Source organism: Barbus barbus, assembly GCF_936440315.1.
Source record: "Barbus barbus genome assembly, chromosome: 43".
NCBI lineage: Eukaryota > Metazoa > Chordata > Actinopteri > Cypriniformes > Cyprinidae > Barbus > Barbus barbus.
Window position 1 is genome coordinate 6,773,887 of NC_136721.1, and position 21,434 is coordinate 6,795,320.

Sequence of the window (21,434 nt, forward strand, 5' to 3'; positions counted from 1 at the left end):
GTATGGTGACCCATACTCGAAATTGGTGCTCTGCGTTTAACCCATCCAAGTGCACACACACAGCAGTGAGTAGTGAACAAATGCACACACACACACACACACACCGTGAACACACACCCGGAGCAGTGGGCAGCCATGCTGCGGCGCCCGGGGAGCAATTGGGGGTTCGGTTGAGGGTGGAGAGAGCGCTGGACTTTCACTCCCCCCACCTACAATCCCTGCCGGCCGGGGACTCGAACCCGCAACCTTTCGATTACGAGTCCGACTCTCTAACCATTAGGCCACGACTTCCCTGAGGAAGTACTGAGGAGCTAAGCCATTCGGGGCTTTATAAGTAATTAACAAGATTTTAAAATCTATACGATGTTTGATGGGGAGCCAATTGCAATGTTGACAGAACCGGGCTAATATGGTCGTACTTCCTGGTTCTAGTAAGGACTCTAGCTGCTGCATTTTGGACCGACTGTAATTTGTTGATCAAGCGTGCAGAACAACCACCCAATAAAGCATTACAATAGTCAATATACCTTGAGGTCATAAAAGCATGAATTTGCATTTCTGCATTTGACGTTGAGAGCATAGGTCGCAATTTAGATGTTTTTGAGATGGAAAAACACCGTTTTACAGATGCTAGAAACATGGCTTTTAAATGAAAGATTGCTATCGAACAGCACACCTAGGTTCCTAACTGATGAGGAAGAATTGACAGAGCAGCCGTCAAGTGTTAGATAGTGTTCTAGGTTATTACATGTGGGGTTTTTAGGTCCGATAATGAACACCTGTTTTTTCAGAATTTAGCAGTAAGAAGTTACTCATCATCCATTTTTTTATATCGACTATGCATTCCGTTTTTCAATTTGGTGTGTTTCACCAGGCCGTGAAGAAATATAGAGCTGAGTATCATCAGCATAACAGTGAAAACTAACACCATGTCTCCTGGTAATATCTCCCAAGGGTAACATGTAAAGCGTGAAAAGTAACGGCCCTAGTACTGAGCCTTGAGGTACTCCGTACTGCACTTGTGATCGATATGACGTGGCTCATTTTTATAGCAGTAATCTTGGGGGGTGGTCTCATTTAATGTATTGTTAAGTAATGTATTCATCTGGTTTTAGCCATGTTTCTGCCAAACAGAGCAAATCTAGAGTATTATCATTGATCAAATAATTTACAAAAAGTGCTTTTGTAGAAAGGGACCTGATATTCAGTAAGCCAAGCTTTATCAATTGTTTCTCTGTATTGTAAACATTTTTTATTTGTTGAACATGAATTAAATTGTTACTCTTAATTTGGTTTGGACGTTTTCTGTATTTTCTAGTTCGGGGAACAGACACAGTCTCTACAGTGTTATATCTGGATGAAGGAGTCTCTATGTGCTGAGAATTAACTGACTTCTGTGACGTAAGGCGGCTAGCAGACGATCGGTTTAGCCAGTCTGTCTGCTTCCTGACCTGGGCCCCAGTTTGTCTAGTACGAACTCTAAGACTAGGTGCCATATTTCTAGAGAGTAGAGCGGCACCACCCCAGGAGGGATGAACACCATCTCTTTTCAACAGGTCAGGTCTGCCCCAAAAACTCGTCCAATTGTCTATGCTATTCTGCGGGCACCACTTAGACATCCAGCCATTGAGTGACGACAGTCTGCTATGAATCTCATCGCCACGGTAAGAAGGAGCGGACCAGAGCATATTACAGCATCTGACATCGTACTTGCAAGTTCACACACCTCTTTAACATTTGTAGCAAATTAGCTCAAAGTAAGATGAACATAATTTATCATAACGGGTTGTTATCAATTATATATTCATCTTCAGGAATTAACTGTAGCATTAACAGTACAATAAAATGATTTGTTCGTCCGCAGTACGGACAGTTTCAATCGTCTATTGACTTGAAGGAAAATTATTTCTCGGGTCACGAAAAATAATTTCCTCATTAATACAATCGCTCATAGAGCATATGTAACAAAACCGGAACGTTAAAGTGACCTCGTTTCTGTGAGCTGCAGACACAGACAACCAAGTGTGAATATATGGATATTTATTAAACTACTCTACGGGGTACATACATCACCTTAATCAAAAGGGGTCGAAGCCTAGAAGCGCATCTAACATCCAACAAGCGGTTATTTGCACTGGTTTGTTGATGCTGAGTAAAGTGTCCTGCATTTGTAATGCGTTTCTTCATTCTTGATGAATTCCTTTAGGAGTGAAAGCTTCGTCATTCCAACCACGGGTTGATTGGTCCGAAGTTAAATCGCCAAAGTTACTGAGCTCAAAGCTGCCATGAGCTCGAACTTCCCCCGAAGGGGAGTCGCTAAGTTTCCACTGTGATTGTGTGTCTCTAGGGCACCAAAGGTAGAGAGAAGAACAAGTCTTTTGGGTGTAGGAGAAGTTTTATCTGACCAAGTTACACCCATTTCTGGTCAGTTCGACCAGTAACAACGTGCATAGTTTCGGCGGGAGAGTGTTCCTTTGTCTCACTTGACACCTCATTTGCATGTTTTATGACTTCTGCTGGATCAGTGTAATTCTTCCCAAAGTACTGTAGGAATATTATGATGCATTTCACGAGGTCACTGTGTCCATCATTGTTTGAGAAATGAAGAGCAGATCATTTTGATATCAAGAAAGAAACATCTAGCATATATTAAACCAGAGATACATTCATACCCTGAATATAGGCATTTAGAGTCTAACTAATACAAGTAAAGGGTTGTAACTAGGTTAATATAATAGGGGAATATACATACAACACACGCATATATCAGATACATTTATAACTGCTTAATTATAGCCTAAATAAAGCAAATGTCTTTATGTGTGTGTGTGTGATGTGTATTTGAAATTGTGGAGACCACTGGTCTAGTCAGGCCTGGTACCGAGGGTCATTTAGTTATCTTGGAATGTGTTTGAAGTCCGATGGAGAGAACAGATCGTCAGTTCTGCTTAGCATCTGACAGTGGGGAGACAACCACTGGCAATTAAGCAGCCATATAAATGTAGAATGTGAGGCCAGGTCTGTGAATTATTTAGCTAATGTCAGAGGCTAAAAGGGGTCTCTAAGGCATAAAACCACAATGACCATCAAGGATCATAAGCAGACGCTACACATTATTTTTAGTGATCTCCGACTGGAGCGCCGACGTGGATAACAATCTTATTGAATTTACGTTTAGCATTAGCCAGCACTTTTAAATTTGCCAAGATGTCAGGCGCTCTGGCTTCCGGTAAACAATGGACTATGGTGGCTGGTGTCTCTATTTTCACGTTCCGTACAATAGAATCGCCAATAACCAGAGCACTTTCATCAGGTTTCTCAGTGGGTGCCTCACTGAGTGGGGAGAACCTGTTTGATATTCTGATCGGAACGGAAGAGCGGTGCTTTGACCCGCGACTAGGCCACCCAGCTGCACGGGCTCAACCTGAACCGAACAATGTACAGGACTCCCTGAGCTAGTCGCATCCAAAGCAGTATGTACAGCCCTCACATTCTTACTATCCTCAACTAAAGTTTGGATACGTGTCTCTAATTCTGAAACCTTCTCTGTCAGCCTAACTATTTCCCTGCATTTATCACATGTGAATCCCTCATCGCCGACAGAGAGAGATAAACTACACTAACCATGTTCCGTACACTTTTCGCTATTCGCCGCACAACAGCGACCATTCCGACCTTGTCGAGAGACAGACAAGCAAGTTTGTGTGATCCTTCTCTGGGGGAATACCCATTATACAGTCCACACTTTGATTGATGTCTTTAGGACCAATAGTTTTTGAGAAAAGTTGGGAAAAGTACCTCCTCCGCCAGTGTACGGAAAACGGTAAGGCTTAATGGTGTTCCGTACAGGCTTATAATGATGTTCCGTACAGCGCGCATAACTTGATTTCATCGACGAAAATTGACATTTAACTGCTCAACTGTGAGCTGTTTATTTATTTTAAATGATGAAAACATCAAAAATCATAAAAAAAGATGAGTACCTTTTTATTTGTTTAAAATGTAAGTTAATTGCTGCTTTAATAAAGGACCATGCGAGTTAGGCATGATTGTGTCATGATATTAATTATGGCATGTGAGTTAAGCATCGACCATGTGAAACATTAGTGAATAACATTGCCATATCTCTGAAGACAGGAAGGGCAAACAATTTGCACTAATTTTAAAATAAAAAAAAGATTAACCAATGTGAAAACTTCTAAACATAATGATCAAGATGCGTGTGTTTACTACTATTTACAGTTGACACTAAACTGATTAAAAATACTATTACTAAAAATTGTGTGCACTATTTAGGTCTACATTGTGTGTGTGAGTGTGTAACGTGTGTTTTTATGTGCACAGACAACGTAAAGTCACTTTTTTTAATGAAAAAGTTGGCTTTGAAATAACACAATCAATTGAGTTATATTTCATGTTTAATTTGTTAAAAACTTAAAATGTTAAAATTCAAATCATGTAATGTTAAATTTAATTGACCCTTTATGAATATAAACATCATCACTGCACGCAGAATGAAGGGCAAACAGATGAGACCTGTCTCAGGTGAGAGTGGCGCTAAGTGGTCATCATCCGCAATCGACGTTTAAAAAATAAAATTTCAAAACATTTATTCAATAAAAGGGAACATATTTAACCATTTGTGATAACATGATATTCATTTCGTACAGACTGTAGTACTGTGAGAAACATAAATTAAATTGAAATGTACATTTTCGCTGCTCTAGTTGTCTCCCTCCTAAGCTGCAGTCTTGAAGTGTAACTTGCTGATGCTGGTGTTTGTGAAAGGAACCCTGGCCAAGTATTGAGTGCATAAATGAACATACTTTAAAGAACTTGAACTTTTCTGTTTTGCAAATCCTTTTTTTGATTGATTTTAGGAAATATCCTAATATTTTGAGATACTGATTTTTTATTTTCATGAGCTGTAAACTCTAATCATCCAAATTAAAACAAAAAAAACGTTTTACGTGTTTTACTTTAAATGTAATGAATCTAAAATAAATGAAAGTTTCACTTTTTGAAATAAGTTACAAGAAAAAAATGACTTTTTCACCATATTCTAATTTTCTGAGATGCACCTGTATATTGCTTTGATTCAAAGTACCTCAAGAGCATTTCGAAAACATAAGGATCCAATGTCATACACCAATCGGTCTGCACACGCAAACAAAGCCAAATCCTAGATATTTTAGGCAATATAGAAATCCTGGCCAGGATGCATCCTGGAAAAATGGCATGTATGGTCATCCTACTTTGTCTACATTCACAAACTCGCATTTTGTTGCCATCTGTCTTAATCTGGTGTGATACGCATCCAATGTTTCATCTTCATGTTGTTTTGCTTGCCTGAATAAATGTTTCATAATCAGTATTTGCTTTTGGACAGAAATACACATCTAGCTTTCTCACCGCTATATCATAATCTTCTCCAGTTTCTGGCAGCGTTTTAAAAATGTTGAAAACCTCGGGTCACGTGTGATGTAGTAAGGGTGCTCTTTTCTGCTTGTTCTCTTCAATGTTGAATGCTTGTAGGTAATTGCCGAATCAGCTCTGCCATTTTTTCCATCTCGAGCCAATTGAGCTGGGTTCAGACTGGAAATCGAACATTGGAAAATGTGGGAGAGTCAACATTTTGCATGTGATCACACAGGCTTAGTTAGAATCTCTGTGGATAAAACACAACCAACACACAGGCCCAATACATAACCCGTTTAGATGGAAAAAACGAACTCATGTAACTCTTAGAGAGATTCATGGCTGTCTGTTAGTTAAATAAAATGTCTTGCCTGTTAAGTACAAAATAAGCCATATTAGGGTGGATTTTAATCTATTCAAATCTCTGATTTATCATTATCTCTTAAAAAGCCAAGCCAGTGTTAATTCGGGTTTTATTATGGACTTTTTGTTTGTAGACTCTGCTCTGCTTCTTTGTTTTTACAATGCATGATCCATGGTCAATTACCTTTCTGGACCTCCTCTGGTCAAATTACTTTTCGCTAAAACTATACGTTTGTAACAAACAAATCCATCAATAGAGCATTTTAATTTTTAAGTTTTATATTTTTTTAGAGCTGTTTTGCACTGTTTTCATTTGTAAGCAGTGCTTGAGCTGTGCATATTTCTCTCCTGATTCAGATGAGACAACTTTTTTTCTCTGGAGAAAGCAATAGACAGCACCAATTTACTGCAGAGGATCTATTGGTGAGCAAGTGATGAAATGCTAAATTTCTCCAAAAACTGTTTTGATGAAGAAGAAATAAAAGAGAAAAAAAACACAAAAAAAACTCATCAACCTCTTGGATGGCCTGAGGGTGAGCAAAACTAATTAAGATTAGCCTAATATAAATTTAAACTGTAATACTGTAATTTTCATTTAAGTGTCCAATAACATGTAATTTGCAATCAAGCATATTATTTCCTATATTTTGTTTTGTAAATTAGTTCTGTAATAAGTACGCTTTTTAAAAGTATGCTAAAGTGTCCTTTTCCCAAGGGTTTCCTCTTGTTTTAAGCATGTTTGAATATTGCTTCAGGAAAAATACTGACTAAACTAATGATTTCACAGTGTATTTTGAAATTGTGCCAACTTCGCTCAGCAGAGAGATTGTCTTTGATCAGACACACTCCAAAGCATTTTACGTAATGCAACTGACAGGTTCATAAGTAAACAAAGCATCATTTCAGAGTGATATCCTCCCAGCGAATGGGTCAGATTCGATTGTGGTTTTTGTGCCAATGGACAAATCCATTAAGTGAATCTTTATGAGTGCCCAGAACACTTGAGCACTGGCCCATAACTCCAGGATTGATCAGATGTGACACTGAGGGAAGAGAAGGTTCACGGCCAATGAAATAGAAACACAATGATAAAATCATTTGAGATGGGAATGATATGTTTAAGTTTAAGCAAAACTCAATGGCTTTATTGATTATGCCTTCAATCTGTTTATGAAGTTTACCATGCAGGGTTTCAGCAGGGAGCAGCAACTGCAGGTTTGTTTAGAAGAATTATACAGTGATTATTTAGGGTTTGTGCAAGTCATTGAAAGTGTTGGTTTTAATGAGGTGGGGGATTGAAAAAATTATATATCAATACCTCCACAGGTGGTTTATTGAGCTGGTGTTGTTGGAGTTTACTGCTAATTTGGCTATAGACAGTCAGTGAATAATGTAACGCTAATGGAGCATAGAAAACAGGATGCTAATGAACACTCAATGTAAAAAAATAAATAAATACTCCTGGGATTATTAATATTCTTCCCTCATCCATTAAATGCACTTGTATATTATGTACACAGATTTCATTAGGCTTGCGTAAAGAATATTTATAACATGGTGCTTCCATTTACATTTATTGCAGTGGAAAGTGCTGCAATATTCTAATCAAGTTTTTGTTTCTAAAACCATTACACAAATGTTCCATTGCAGTATTTATTGCACAGCTCCCATTGTTTTTCTTATTAGCAATGCCTACTAAATTTAATTTGAGTAATACGATTTTAAATCTATAGACTTGAAAAAAAAATTGATCAAAAACATTTTCATAACTTGAAAAAAAAAAACTAAACTAAATTAAACTAAATGTGGAGTTTATAACTTTTTATAACCTTTAGAACTGTTATGGTGACACCTATAGCACAAGCTCCATAAAAGTCGGCATGCTTCTTTAGAATCATAGGCTGCCTGTGCTAACCTAGTTTTGTGAAGTTTTCTTTTAGGATTTATAGGCTTTTGGGTATTTTTGGCCATGCCCATGTTTTAAATGAACATGTTATAGCTATCCAAATCCTAAACTTCAACATTGTTTTGAAAATGTTTGACCTAGAGAGTCCAGATAATTGTACTGCAGTGATTTTTCAGGCTTGAATGGTTTTTCAAAAAATCTTCAATATTTAACAAACGATTTGTTTGTCAGCAGTGGTCCTAGGCTAAGTTGTTCAGAATGAGGAGTTAAAAAGCATGATGACACCCCCAGTGGCCAATTTCTTTCAAAATTCTCACCGATCTTTTGGGCCATTAGTCAAACAGGCCCACCAAGTTTCATTCCAATCAGCCTTCATTAGCCTTGTCTAAACTCAAAGTTCATTGGCTGTTGGCAGCCATGTTTTTCAAGATACACAAATGCCCTCATAGACAGCTGTGATAATTTGGATACAGCACACTGCATGTCAATTTTCTAGTCAATCGGACTAACGGTTGCAATTTGTCCCCTATTACAGTGCCACACAATGACTAAACTCCACATTTTGTTTCAATGTGACCTCAGCTTGAGGTCTTACATAGAGTATGCATATCAAGTTTGGTGTAATTATCTCATTATTTTTAGAAGTTATAGCCATTTTAGTAAAAGTGGCCCGACTTTCAAAGATTTTGGCATCCCTTTGCAAAGTTTGCTTTCTTGATGCCCCCCCATCTCCCAGGCTGGGCAATTCGGCGAAACTGTTGAGGACCTTGCCCAGCAGTTCTTGGCAGTGCAGTGACAGACTGAGGCAATCCAGCACATCTTGATCCAGCGTGATCCTCCAGCTTACACTGCTCCACCGCAAGCCACGCTTCAGCCTGCCCGTTGCCGAGGGCGCCCTCCTGCGGCTTCTAGAGCTGCTCCGTCCTGTGTTGGGACCACATCGAGGCTGGCGTGTTCAAGATACTAATGCAGAAGCGCATCATCAGATGAATCCAGCCCCAGGATCGGTTTGCAGCGGTTGACCTGAAGGACGCTTACACTCATGACTCGAGCCTTCCTCGACACAGGCCGTTCCTTCAGTTTGCGTTCGAAGGTTGGCATGGCAGTACAGGGTCCTCCCCTTCGGGCTGTCCCTGTCCCCCCGTGTCTTTACGAAGGTCGAGGAGGGTGCCCTTGCTCCGTTAAAAGAAGTGGGCATCAGCATCCTCTCGATGACTGGCTCATCATGGCCCAGTCATGTGAGCAGTTGTGCGATCACAGGGATCTGGTGCTCCAGCTCCTCAGCCAGTTGGGGCTTAGGGTCCACTGGGAAAAGGGTAAGCTCTCCCCTGTGCAGAGAATCTCTTTTCTCAGTGTGGAGTTAGACTCGGTGAGCATGAAGGCATGTCTCACCAACGAGCATGCCCAGTCAGAGTTCCTTCAGAGGCAGGACGGTGGTAGCATTGAAACACTTTCAGAGGCTCCTGGGGCATATGGCATCCGCAGTTGCAGTCACGCTGCTCAGATTGTTTAATATGAGACCACTTCAGCACTGGTTACACTCCTGAGTCCCGAGATGGGCATGGTGCCACGGTACACTTCACGTGGCCATCACACCAACCTGTTGCCACACATTCAGCCCCTGAACAGACCTTGCCTTTCTACGGCCCAGAGTGCCCTTAGAACAAGTGTCCCGTCGTTGTCATGACGGATGCCTCCAGTACGGGCTGGAGAGCAGGAGCGCAGCATGCAATGGGCAGGCAGCCTCGGGGCTCTGGACAGGGCCTCGTTTGCTTTGGCACATCACCGGCCACTTCTGCAAGACAAACATATGTTGGCCCGCACGGACAACACTGCAACTGTTTCATACATCAACCAACACGGAGGTCTACAATCACGTTGCATGTCACAACTCGCCCGCCATCTCCTCCTCTGTAGTCAGACATGGCTCAAATCACTGTGTACCATACACATTCCAGGAGAGCTCAATCGTGCAGCTGATGCGGTCTCACAACAGCTCACGTTCCCGGAGAATGGCGACTTCATCCCCAGACAGTCCAGCTGATTTGGAGTGGATTCGGGGAAGCCCAGGTAGACCTGTTTGCTTCCCACGAGTCCTCCCACTGCCAGATGAATTGGCACACAGCTGGCCTCGGGCTCTACGCAAGTATGCATTTCCCCCAGTGAGCCTGATCGCACAAACATTGTGCAAGTTTTTGGAAAGTCCTTGCGACAGCCCCTCCCCGGCACATCCCCTGAGGAAGGACCTTCTTTCTCAGAGGCACGGCACCCTGTGGCAGCTGTGTCCGGATCTTTGGAACCTCCACATGTGGCTCCTGGATGGGACACAGCAGCCTTAAGAGATTGTCTCCGTTCCCTCCATCAGGAAACGAGGGTTACATACATAACCAAGACATTTGTGATCATGTGATCTTGGGTTACAAATTCTTGCTATTCATTTTTAAGCAAAGTCTAGGTTGCAAACTTGCATATACAAAATATTTTTCATCAGCAACAGAAATATGATTTAAGAAGGTTAAGAGATAATGTAAGCAAGTTTAGATTGTAGGAAAATGTTTAATTGTAGCTGTGCTAGCTAAATGTTGCTACCTGCAGTAATTTAAAATAAGACACAGACAACATTTGAATACAATAATAGTCATAATAGTAATAACAAAATATTGATTTACAACATTTCAATAAAATTATATTCATAATAATAAATATTGATTTGCAACAACTAATGTAGTGCTGAATGCTAGACGTATATGCGCCATTGTCAAGATAACATTTGTTCAGTTACCTGTAGTCCCTTTACCAAGGAAGTTCCAAACATTAATACAAGGTAGTAATTTTCTACAAAGAACTCACTTCAAGGGCTCTAACCTATTCTTATATGCATTGGTGTCCTGGAGGGCTGAATTACACACTTGTGCCTGGAGTGCTGAATTACACACTTGTGCTAGTTATGCTACTTTGGTTGATTAGGCTGTTGTCCATTACATTGTACATTAATTGTAATTAGCTACTACTGAAATTCCCACAAGGATTTCAACATCATATCTGAAACGCTTTCAAAAAAAAAAATAGTTTACTTGTGTTTAAATTCAAACAACACACCGACTAAACCTAATTGGTTCCAGAGCCATTGAACGGCTCTGATTGGTTCGTATGATAATGACACCAGAGAGCTACGAATATCAAATATGTTGTGCATGCAAATGTCCTTTTTTTATCTTTTATAAAAATTCTATAAAATAATTGGGAGTCTGTGGCACAAGTCTGTGACATTGTTGTCTGGCACACAAGTACAGCTGAGCTTCCGTTTACCATATTTGATGTGCTCTGTGTGTGTGTGTGTGTGTGCGTGTGTGTGTGTTTTGATCAATGTTTAAATATGAATTAAAGCTTTAAATAAAACTTTGTTTTATTTCAACTAAATTTTGAATGACATGGTGAATAATGACATAATTTTAATTTCTGCATGAACTATCCCTTCAACATTGGTATACAGTAGTTAACCATACCTGTGTAGCTTAGGTACACTTGGGGTCAGAAATTAAATCCCAAGTTATAGAGAAGTATCCCCACAAAATTACTCTGTCTTTGTTGTGCTTCATGGCAGGGATGGTATGTTTCTGATAAGTAGTGTTTGTCTTGCAAAACAGGCCATTTAGTTTTAGGTCCAATCCTAGATTTTGGTCTCTTCGAATAAAACTTTAGTCCAGCTGGCTTCATGGTCTCCACATGCCCAGACATTAGCTGTATAGTTTGTGGCTCTCCAAATTCCTTTAGCTGAGATCAATCTTTGACTTGGAAATCTTCTTGTATCCTTCCCCTGCTTTGAGCTTCTCAATTTCTCACTTAAAATGTTTTATCTTCCTGATGTAAATTCTTCCATAAAACTGACTTAACATGGAATAGACAATCCAAGTTTAAAGCACAGTCCATTTAAACATCCTGTTTGCCTTTATATGACTTCTAAAACTAATTTAAGAATTTAGTATCATATTAAAGGGAGAGAATATCTATGAATTCAGTTATTTTAGTCATCTGTTACCACTTTCACCACTTTCTCTAAACACCATGAAAAATACTGTATACAGCAGCATTGTATGTTTGCCTTATTTACATTTTTTTGTCAATTACTTCTAGAAAATCCGGCAGTGAGTGTCTATCTGCAAACAAAAGTTCTTTTGAGGTCTTAAAATGAATCTACAGATGATCATTGAGCTTTTCATAAACTACTTGCCATTCATAAGGCCCATATATCTGCATATCATCTTGGAGTGTTGTCCTCTAAAGCTGCCACAACAGTCTATGTTATCGCCAGAGAGGGAAAGGTATTTTGCTTTGAAGAAGAGTAGCATTTTCATACACAGTATAGATTAATTATTTTTCATTCTCTGCAAGTCTCAAGGGGCCTCATTTATAAAATGTTGCACAGAAACCATCCTAAAATGGATCTTATGATCATTTCGCAAATATACGTACGTGTGATTCATAAAATGAACATATTGTATGTACAGAAAACGCACGTACGTGTCTCTCGCAAATGATCTTGAACTTGTGCGCAAATGAATGACAGTGACAGAAGGTGTGAGAATGACCACAAACCGGCAAAGGCAAGAGCAGAAGGGGAACTATAAATAGGGAGGAAGGCACATGAGGAACAGGTGAACCCAATCAAGTAAATAAAGACAAAACAAGGACTAACAAGGAGGCGTGGTAAATGAAAACGAGGAGGCAGGACAAGAGGATCACATGGCCAACATAAAGACAAAACCATGTGCTCAAACACAAGACAAACAAAGACAGATAAAACAAAGGCTGTCAGGGCAGAACCCTGACACATTTATAATCCTGTGGAACAGGAAGTCATGGCTGGACAATTTCATGCTCCTAGTCACCCTGATGTGCTAAAAAAATGTAAATATGAATGGGAATATACTTCAGAGATATTTTACTCATAAGATTTTCTAGGGTTGCCAATAATTGTGGCCAACATACATCTGAGAAAAAGATTTATTTCATCATGAGATATTCTCCTCGCTTTCAATTATTTTACTTCAATTAAAGGTTAGAACTTTTGTGATTTTTTTTAAATATTTTTTTATGAAAGATCAACAATGCAGATTTATTTTCACAGCCGCCTTTGCTCTTATTTACCAAGGGTGCCAATATTAGTGGATGGCATGGTATTTAAAACGGAAACCAGTTATTTTAAATTGCAATAGCATTTCACATTTGTACTGTATTTTTTGTAAAATAAATGCAGCTTTGGTAAGTATAAGAAACTTTGTCCCAAAGTATAAGAAACTTCGTCCCCGTAACGAAGTTACGCAAAGCCTAGTGAACTTCAGAACTAGAACTTCAGCAAAGCCTAGTGAAAAGGTTTTGGTTACTCAACTTTAAGGCACCTTCTCAGGGACACCGCCAGACTGTATGGATCAATACTGGAGCTTCACAGATTATGTCCATTGATTTTTGCATGCAGACTTGTTGCTTCGTTCAGAGCATGACTGAGATTGTACATGTTGGAATGTGTTTGCAGGTGCTGAGGGTGCAGTGTTCAGCAACTCGGTGGAGACCCCACATGTGAGAGCTGAGCCCTTCAAAGAGTTACGGTAAGACCACATTGCAGGTCAATATTGTTTTTCTTTTTTATGAATTTTAAGAGTCATACATGTAGCCAAAGAAACAGAAAATGACAAGAAACGAAATATATAAATAAATGGGGAATGGGGCAGTCATTGCCTAATGGTTAGAGAGTTGGACTTGTAACCCAAAGATCATGGATTTGAGTCTCAGTACCGGCAGGAATTGTCGGTGGGGGGAGTAATAGACCAGCGCTCTCTTCCACTTTCAGTAACCATGACTGAGGTTCCCTTGAGCAAGGTACCGAACCCCCATTCGCTCCTTGGGTGCTACAGCAAAAAACTCTGTGGCTGTGTGTGCTCTTGGATGGGTGAAATGCAGAGCACAAATTCCAAGTATGGGACACCGTACTTGGCCATCTGTCAGATTACTTTCAAATTTGTCTTGTTTTTTTAGTACAACAAAATACTTGAAAAAATAAAAATTAATAAAAAAAAAATATATATATATATGTATATATATGTTTAATTTAATTTAGAATGTTTATAAAGTAGAAAGTTTCAGTTTCTACACTATAAATTGAACAAAATTCTGTGACATTTGGTAAAGAGAAAAAAAAATCTATGCATTCTCTGAAAACAAATCCTAATATCTTATGTTGATAATTAAGTTAATTATCCTCAGGTTATGGCTGATACATTCTAATTGGCTGATATTAAATTTATAAACTGTTTTGTTTAAATTATTATTAAACATTAAATATTGACCAATAGTGTTAAAACATTCTAATATTGGCATCTGACCAACATGATTCTGATCGCAAATGCTTATTTTAGATTTTGTTTTTTTTTGTTTTTTATTATTGTTACTGAGAAAAAAAAATCTAAATCAAAACAGTATTTTACAGTGTTTGTGCTTGAATCTAAAGCCATGAACCATTTATGTTTCTTACTGAAGTTTTTTTTTTTTCTTTGAAATACACTGTTTACAGAGCTGCATCTGCTAGCATTATCCAAATCATTAACAGCAAGCCCTTCACCAAAGTACAGCTGCAGAAGATGCCACATTTAGAGCCACACTATCAAGCTGCATAGGGAGATGATTGCACGTCGATTGTAATTTCCCACATATAGTGTAATGATCAAAGATTGCAGGGAAAAAAATATAATTTTCCAGCTAGCACTACACATGGTTACATGTCTCTGTTGGGAGCTACAATGGGGGAAAATAAAGCATGACATTTGTTCAAATTCCACTTATCCCTAAATTTAGGTTTTTACTGTGCGTCTGGCTGACAGCAGATTATAGAGCACCTCTGTAAGATGTTTCCGACAGCAGAGGGGAAGGGTGGGCACAATTCAGATTACCTCCTTTTAAATGCATCACTAACGGTTGTAATTACAGTCACAAGGAAATAGGAAGAGGAAATTTGGAAACATATCCTACACTGCTTATTAAAAAAACACTCAAATGGATCTTTGTTACAGGCAGATGTCATGATATTTCAATACAGTTTCTAGCATCCGCATTCAAGGTACTCTTAAAACAAACAGGATGTCAATGCTTTGATTTTAATAGCTCACGATTTATTTGAATGTACTTTATGTTCTTTTCAAAGCTATCGAATATAGTCACACCACCATCTAAAATCAGACAAATGCTCCCTATTATTGCAGGCTTGCAGAATGCAATCAGATACATCGTTGCACAGTTATTATTGGTCAGTGTTATGGCAGGAAAAGATACGCGTTATACATTAGACTGATGCCATTGTTGTGTAATAATGATAAAATTCCAACCATTCCAGCCTGCTTCATCCAAATATCAGGCTGTGCATCATGAGACTTTTTGAGGGAATAATTACTCTTACTGTTGAGTTTGCTCTGAAAGAGAGCAATTATAGCCAATTTAAGTGTTTTTTTCTGCCTTTGTAGAATCCAAATATCACAACAAAATATGTACCTGGTCTCTATGTAGTGTCTGAGGCCTATTTGGACAAAGTGCTGGCTTTGTAAAGTTCAGTTTACCCATGGTGAACCTTCTAAGTATAACCACGGCTTGATCAAGCAATGTTGTATACGTGGAGACAAAAGAAGATCAATGTGTGATTAGCTGGCACCTCTTTCTCTAGGACAGACATGCTTTCCTGTCCTGATCGATGCCTGGATGCTCATCAAAATCTAATTCAAATAGATTCTCATTAACTACAACAAACACATGAAGCGCAATGCCAATACCCGAAGCAGAAGGTGAACATGAACGGTAGAGCATTGGCAGCTGGGTCAGATATGGCAGGGAATGCACATTTAGCAGGAAATAATTAGCAATAAATGGCCTGTGGGGAGAACGGTCTGTGTGAACACACACAAACACATTAATGGCCCAGTTCTATCTGTTCTGTTGATGGAGCGAGCAACCAACAAAGAGAGGGCTTCCGTTCCCAAGCTCGGACCAGGGAGGACTTCTGCTCCTGTTTGCAGCCCTGAGAGCCCGGAGGCTCAAAAATGAACACCCACCCTCCCGCTCCTGCCTCCTCCATCACTGTCATCTGGCACCTGCTCTGCTCACCCTCAGCAGGTCTGCCAGTCTCCATCATCGTTGTGGATGGAGAACCAAGTTGCCTCTGCCTCTGCCTCAGCCTCTGAGTCCCAGACTCCGCCTCAGCCCATCGACCCAGCGGCTCCACCATGGCTCCTAGCTCCCTCCTCTCCGCCATGGCCCATCAGTTCACCGGCTCCGCCTTGGTCTGTCGCTGACCATCCGTCGCCTCGGGACTCCACTCCTCCGGCTGTGCCTCGTCCATTCGTCCCTCTGGTTCCGTCAGGCTCCTCCATCCCTGTGGCTCCACCTTGGCCCTCGGAATCCTCCTCGTCACCCTGGCTCATCGGCTCTCTATCTCCGCCTCGGGCTGCTCCACCACCGTCGGTCGGCCCCCTGGAGTCGTCAGCCCTTCCTCCTCCATGGCTCCTCCCTCCGTCGGCTCCAAAGTGGATCACCATTACGGCTGTGGCCTGGGTCCCACCTGGCACCGCTTGCTCCAAGCCCCTCCTGTCTTCGTCTGGTCCGCCCTGGCTCTTCCTGTCTCTTCCCTGGCTCCTCCCTCCATCACCACCCTGGACTCTGTTTACCAGCCCCCTCCCAGGTGTCCGTCCGCCTCCAAAGGTCCCACCCGTCCCTCTCTATGTTGTTCTTGAGGCGCGAGGACGCGCCTTTTGGGAGGGGGACGATATGTCACACCCATGGACTGTCTGCTAGTGTTGTGAAAAATATCGATATTTCGATAAATATCGATACTGAAATATCTGAACGGTACCAATATTAATTTCCCGAAGTATCGATACACCGATACTAGCCGAGCTGTCACTTTCACTTCTCTCCAAAGGCGCGTGGACAAGCACCACACGTGACCGCACTCGTCTCCTTCGCTCTGGTTAAATAGCAAAAGTGAAGTGAATAGAAAGATGACTGCTCTGGTTGTTAAAGAACACAGCAGGAGCGCTATCTGTAGGGATCTATGATCTCCGCGATGCAGAGAACGCGCACGGAATCCAGTCATAAACACGGAATTTACAGTTTAACGCGGAATGTCACGGAATTTGTCAAAGTTTGGATGAATTAATGAAAAGTAGGTCATTACACTTAAATCAAATCGCGATATGGACTAGTATCTGTAAATATTAAGCTGCAAAAGTCGATTTAAATATGAATCCTGCATGTTCTGCGCGTCTCTGTGTGAATGTGCTGCACGTGCGGTTGTGTTTACTAATGTGGCGCTCGCGGTGATTTCAGCGTCTGCCGTCTCAATGAGGACATAAATACATCAACAGTATCTCCAGAACTGATCTGAAAGGCACTTTACGAGCATTTTACCATTTATTTTGAGTAAAACTAGCGTCATATCATACACACACAGAACTTTAAAAGTATTCACGGCAACCCGTCAAAATAAAAGTTCGGTTTAACTTAGCCTATTAAAGACCGTGTGCCAGAAATAGGCTATATTACTATTATTTAGTAGAATGTACATAATACTACTACTTACTACTGTTAATTCTTTAAAAAGAAATAATCACAAAATATTTTTATTTTAATAGTAAATCCCCTTCATTTGCCAAAAATGTAAATGTTTAATTTTTATTAATTCAAATATAAATTAATTAAAATTGTTTTATGCCTTCATCAGATATCCAGTAAAATTTAAATAAACAACACAGAATTTCTGAGGGGGAAAACACATTTCATAAGGCTACTGTAAGAATAAATAAAAATAGTTTGTATGCATTCAAATAATAGACATGCTAAAACATAAGGTGAGAAAAAAATAAAACATTTCATACGGCCCTAAACGTGTCATTTTTGTTACACTTTTAATAAATTAAATGTTAAATTGTATAATTTTCATGATTTTAATGAATTATACATGCTTTTAGATTAATAGCATTTAATTTGACCATTAAAAAAAAAAAAGAGTCCAGAAAAATTCAAACGGAAAAAAACGGAATCCAGAAAAATTTAAATGGAAAAAATTGAATGTAGAAAAAAATTAAACGGAATTTGGGGAAAAATAAAATGGATTTCATAGGGCCCTATATCTGGAAATATTTTGGTTATGAAGCAAATGAGAATATCAACAAATAGAAATTTGGATTTGAATTAGTACATGTATTAGTAAACATTAGTTTCAATTAACATTTAACTAAGATTAATAAAAGATTAATAAATAAATCAACAAATGCAGTACCTCAAGACATTTTTTTGTTCATGTAAAATATACCGCATGTTCTCGACTTGTTACAATTATCTTTAAATTACAAAAATTACCCCCTTAATATTGTGGCAGTTTTTTTCTCCATGGTATCGAAAATGTCTCCAGCCTGCCCTGTGTTTCCCTGCGTTTGGATTATTAAAGACTGTGGTTTATGATTATCCCTCATCTCCTTGCTCCTTCACAGTAGGCATTGATGACATTACCAATATTTGGAGTTTTTTTTTTTGTTTGTTTATGTTATGTTTGTTTGTTTGTTATTCTTTCAGATATTATATTTTCTTGTTCTAGGCTTTTTCATGACAAACGGATGACCAAATATGAAATGTTGACCCATTGTTTTATTGTTTTGAATGACATGCTCTCCATCTATACTTAAGCAAAATTCACTGCCTTTTTCATGATTAGGCTGAAAGGCTTGACAGGTAACAATTTAGAATTCTGTGGCTTTCAGCACAAAACCTTTTTGTCCTTGTAATACTACGTTGTCGATATGGATATAACATTTTATTATTCAGTTCCTTGGCCAAAGGGAACAGTAAGAAATAATTACACTTTTGAAACACTGGACTATAGCAGGTACAGATTGACTGAACCGCTGTGAAAAATTTGCAGTCCATAAAAGTAGGGAAGGCAGTGAGAATAAATGGAGAAAGAGGCATTCAGTGAAACACCGGCCATAAAACACATTTTATAGTGTGCATGTTATATAACAAGAATGCTTCTGCGGGATCTCTTATCTATTAGGTTCAACAGCCATGTCCGTTCTACTTTTGCAGCTTAAGGAGGTGGTAGTAATTTTTGAAAGTGGAAAAAGGTCTCGCTGTTCATGACACACTGGTCATCATTCCAATCCAAGTTGAAAAGATCTCACTGAGCCTCACTGCATCCTGAATTTTTAGGAGTAATTGGGTGGGTGCTGTGCACTGTCCACATGGTTGCAGTCAACCTTGGGTCCTTTCATTATCATTAAACAAACATCATGTGAATAATTAGCTTAGCCAATGGCAGGTTGGAAAATTGTAACAGAAAACTTAAAGTCCTCAGTGAGCGTGTAAAGCTAAATGTATGGAGATTAATTACACTGCTGAAAACTGATACCGGCAGCTGATTTCAGCTGTCTGCACTGTTATTTTGTGTTTTGTATGAGGTGTGCTTGTTCATACGGGACTAACAGATGCCAATATGACTAATATTCATATATTCACTAATATAACTGACTAATATTAATATTCAAAAATATAAAGATTTGTTTGTGTTGTAAATGTACACAAATAAAAGCAAACCTTTTACAATTACAACTATATGACTAAAAAGAGTAGTTGCTTCCACTGTTTGAAGGGGGAAAAAATCAAGTGATTGCGCTGGCGCCACATGCACGCACAAAGTTAAGCTTTGCTACCTTGACAATAATGCAGCCTGTTCATTATAATAAAATACAGTCATTCAAACATATGAAAAAAAAAAACACAAAAAAACATCATGCTCAATTTAAATATGTAGTAAAATCTGTGTCATTAAGCGTTCTCATCTTACCGCCGTGATGTTATGCAAAACATTTTGTTTTACGTGGATATTGGAATGCCAGTGAAGTAGCTACCTAATAAATAATATTTTGGCATTTAAATACATTGCGAATATGGAAATATTTGACTTTGTTGAATGAGAGACCCAACTTTGGTTTCAGTTTCGTTTTAGCCTAAATTAATTAGTTTTGGCTTGTCGTTTATAGGCTGTCTTCTTACAGTTATTAATTATTGTTCTTTTCTAAATACTGTTAAATTGAAATGATTTGTTGTGGAGTGAGGGGAACTAAAATAGCCTAGCTATGTTTACAGTGTTCATTATAATTTTTGTAAACATTTTGCAGATGAGCAGCAATGTTCTTTTTGGAGAGTAGTGGCATTCTCCTTGCACCTCATTGATGTTCAGTATTCTCCTGATGGTGCTCATTAACATTAGCCAATATGAAAAAGGTCTTTATTTACTTAGAAGTTACCCTGGGGTCCTTTGCAACCTTGAGGTCTATTAGACTTCTTGCTTTTGGAGTGATCTATGTTGGTTGATCACTCCTGGGGAGGGAAACAATGGTCCTGAATTTCCTTGATTTGTACACAGTCTGTCTGAGTGTGGATTTCTGGAATCCCAACTCTTTAGAGACCAGCCAGGATGAGGCCCTAGGGCGGAGTTGAAGGTGGGAGGAGCCATGGTGGAAATGACGCTTTGATACCCTGGGGACGACCGATGGAGATGCAGCCACCACAGATGGACACCAAGATGGAGCCGATGAGTCGATGTGCCTCAGTGACACCGATGGTACTGGAGATGGAAGAAGGTGACGAGCGTCCGAGGACGAACCGGAAATCCTGAGGACAGAGGCTGAGCCGGTGGAACAGAGGATGAAGGCGGAGTCGTGGGGGAATGAGGAGCCAGACAAAGCCGAGGTGGAGCAGGGGGCACAGAGGCTGGAGGCGGAGACAGGGGGTCCATGGGGCTGGATGAGGCTGCTGGCCTGCACACGCTTTGCAGAACATTCCTGATAATGGCTGCTGAGAGGCTAGCGGACAGTAGCTGAACTGGGGCTGAGGAACTGGCTGACTGAGGAGAAGAGAGAGGGAGGCTGGGCGGGAATTCAGGGCAGACAGGAGCTATTGGAGAGACAGGAGACGCTGGAGCTAGAGAGGCCATAGGAGATACTGGGGAATTGTGCAAAGCCTCACCAAAAAAGTATATTAAATCCTGCTCAAAAATGTCCTTCAGTTCATCATAATAATTGCCAGTGACTGCAACGGTGATGATGAACATGGTTGTCTTATTGTGTTTTTGTGTTTATGGATTTGTTGTTTATGATTTGATATGTGTAAGGAACCAATGTCTAGGGTTCAAACTGTGTCTTGTAGTGGAGTATAAAAAGGGGTATGTGTATGTGTGAATACTGAAGTTGTGCACAATTAAACAGTATTTGAATAAAATAATAACAATAAGAAGAAATATTTATTTGCAACAACTGTTGGAGTGCTAAATTTCAACTTCCAGAAAGCTGGGGTGATGCTCTGACAATCTAATGTCCTCAGGATACTTTGACACAGAATTACAGATGCTACACAGCAAGATGCAAACCTCTGACCAGCACCAAAAATAGAAAGGCAAGATTAGAGTTTGCAAAAAAAGCTGAGCCAGACGAGTTTTGGAACTGTGTTTATGGACCGATAAGACAAAGATTAACCTTTATCTAAGTGATGGGAAAGCAAAAATGTGGAGAAAAAAAGGGAACTGCAAATGATCCCAAGCATACAGCCTCATCTGTAAAGCATAGTGGAGGTGGTGTCATGGCATGGGCATGTATGGCTGCCTCTAGAACAGACCCTCTCAACTTTACTGATAACTTAATGTATGATGACAGTA

The 21,434-nt window shown here is 39.7% G+C and overlaps 1 protein-coding gene across 4 annotated transcripts in view; it reads left to right on the forward strand.

The window, feature by feature from the left end:
- Positions 1-21,434, forward strand: part of LOC306862126 (delta-sarcoglycan-like) — a 310,739-nt gene that overhangs the window by 279,638 nt on the left and 9,667 nt on the right. For all 4 annotated transcript variants that reach the window (XM_079404770.1, XM_079404772.1, XM_079404769.1 and 1 more), the window contains one exon: positions 13,221-13,293. In XM_079404770.1, coding sequence (XP_079260896.1) covers positions 13,221-13,293 — 73 coding nt within the window. The remainder of the gene's footprint in view (positions 1-13,220; positions 13,294-21,434) is intronic.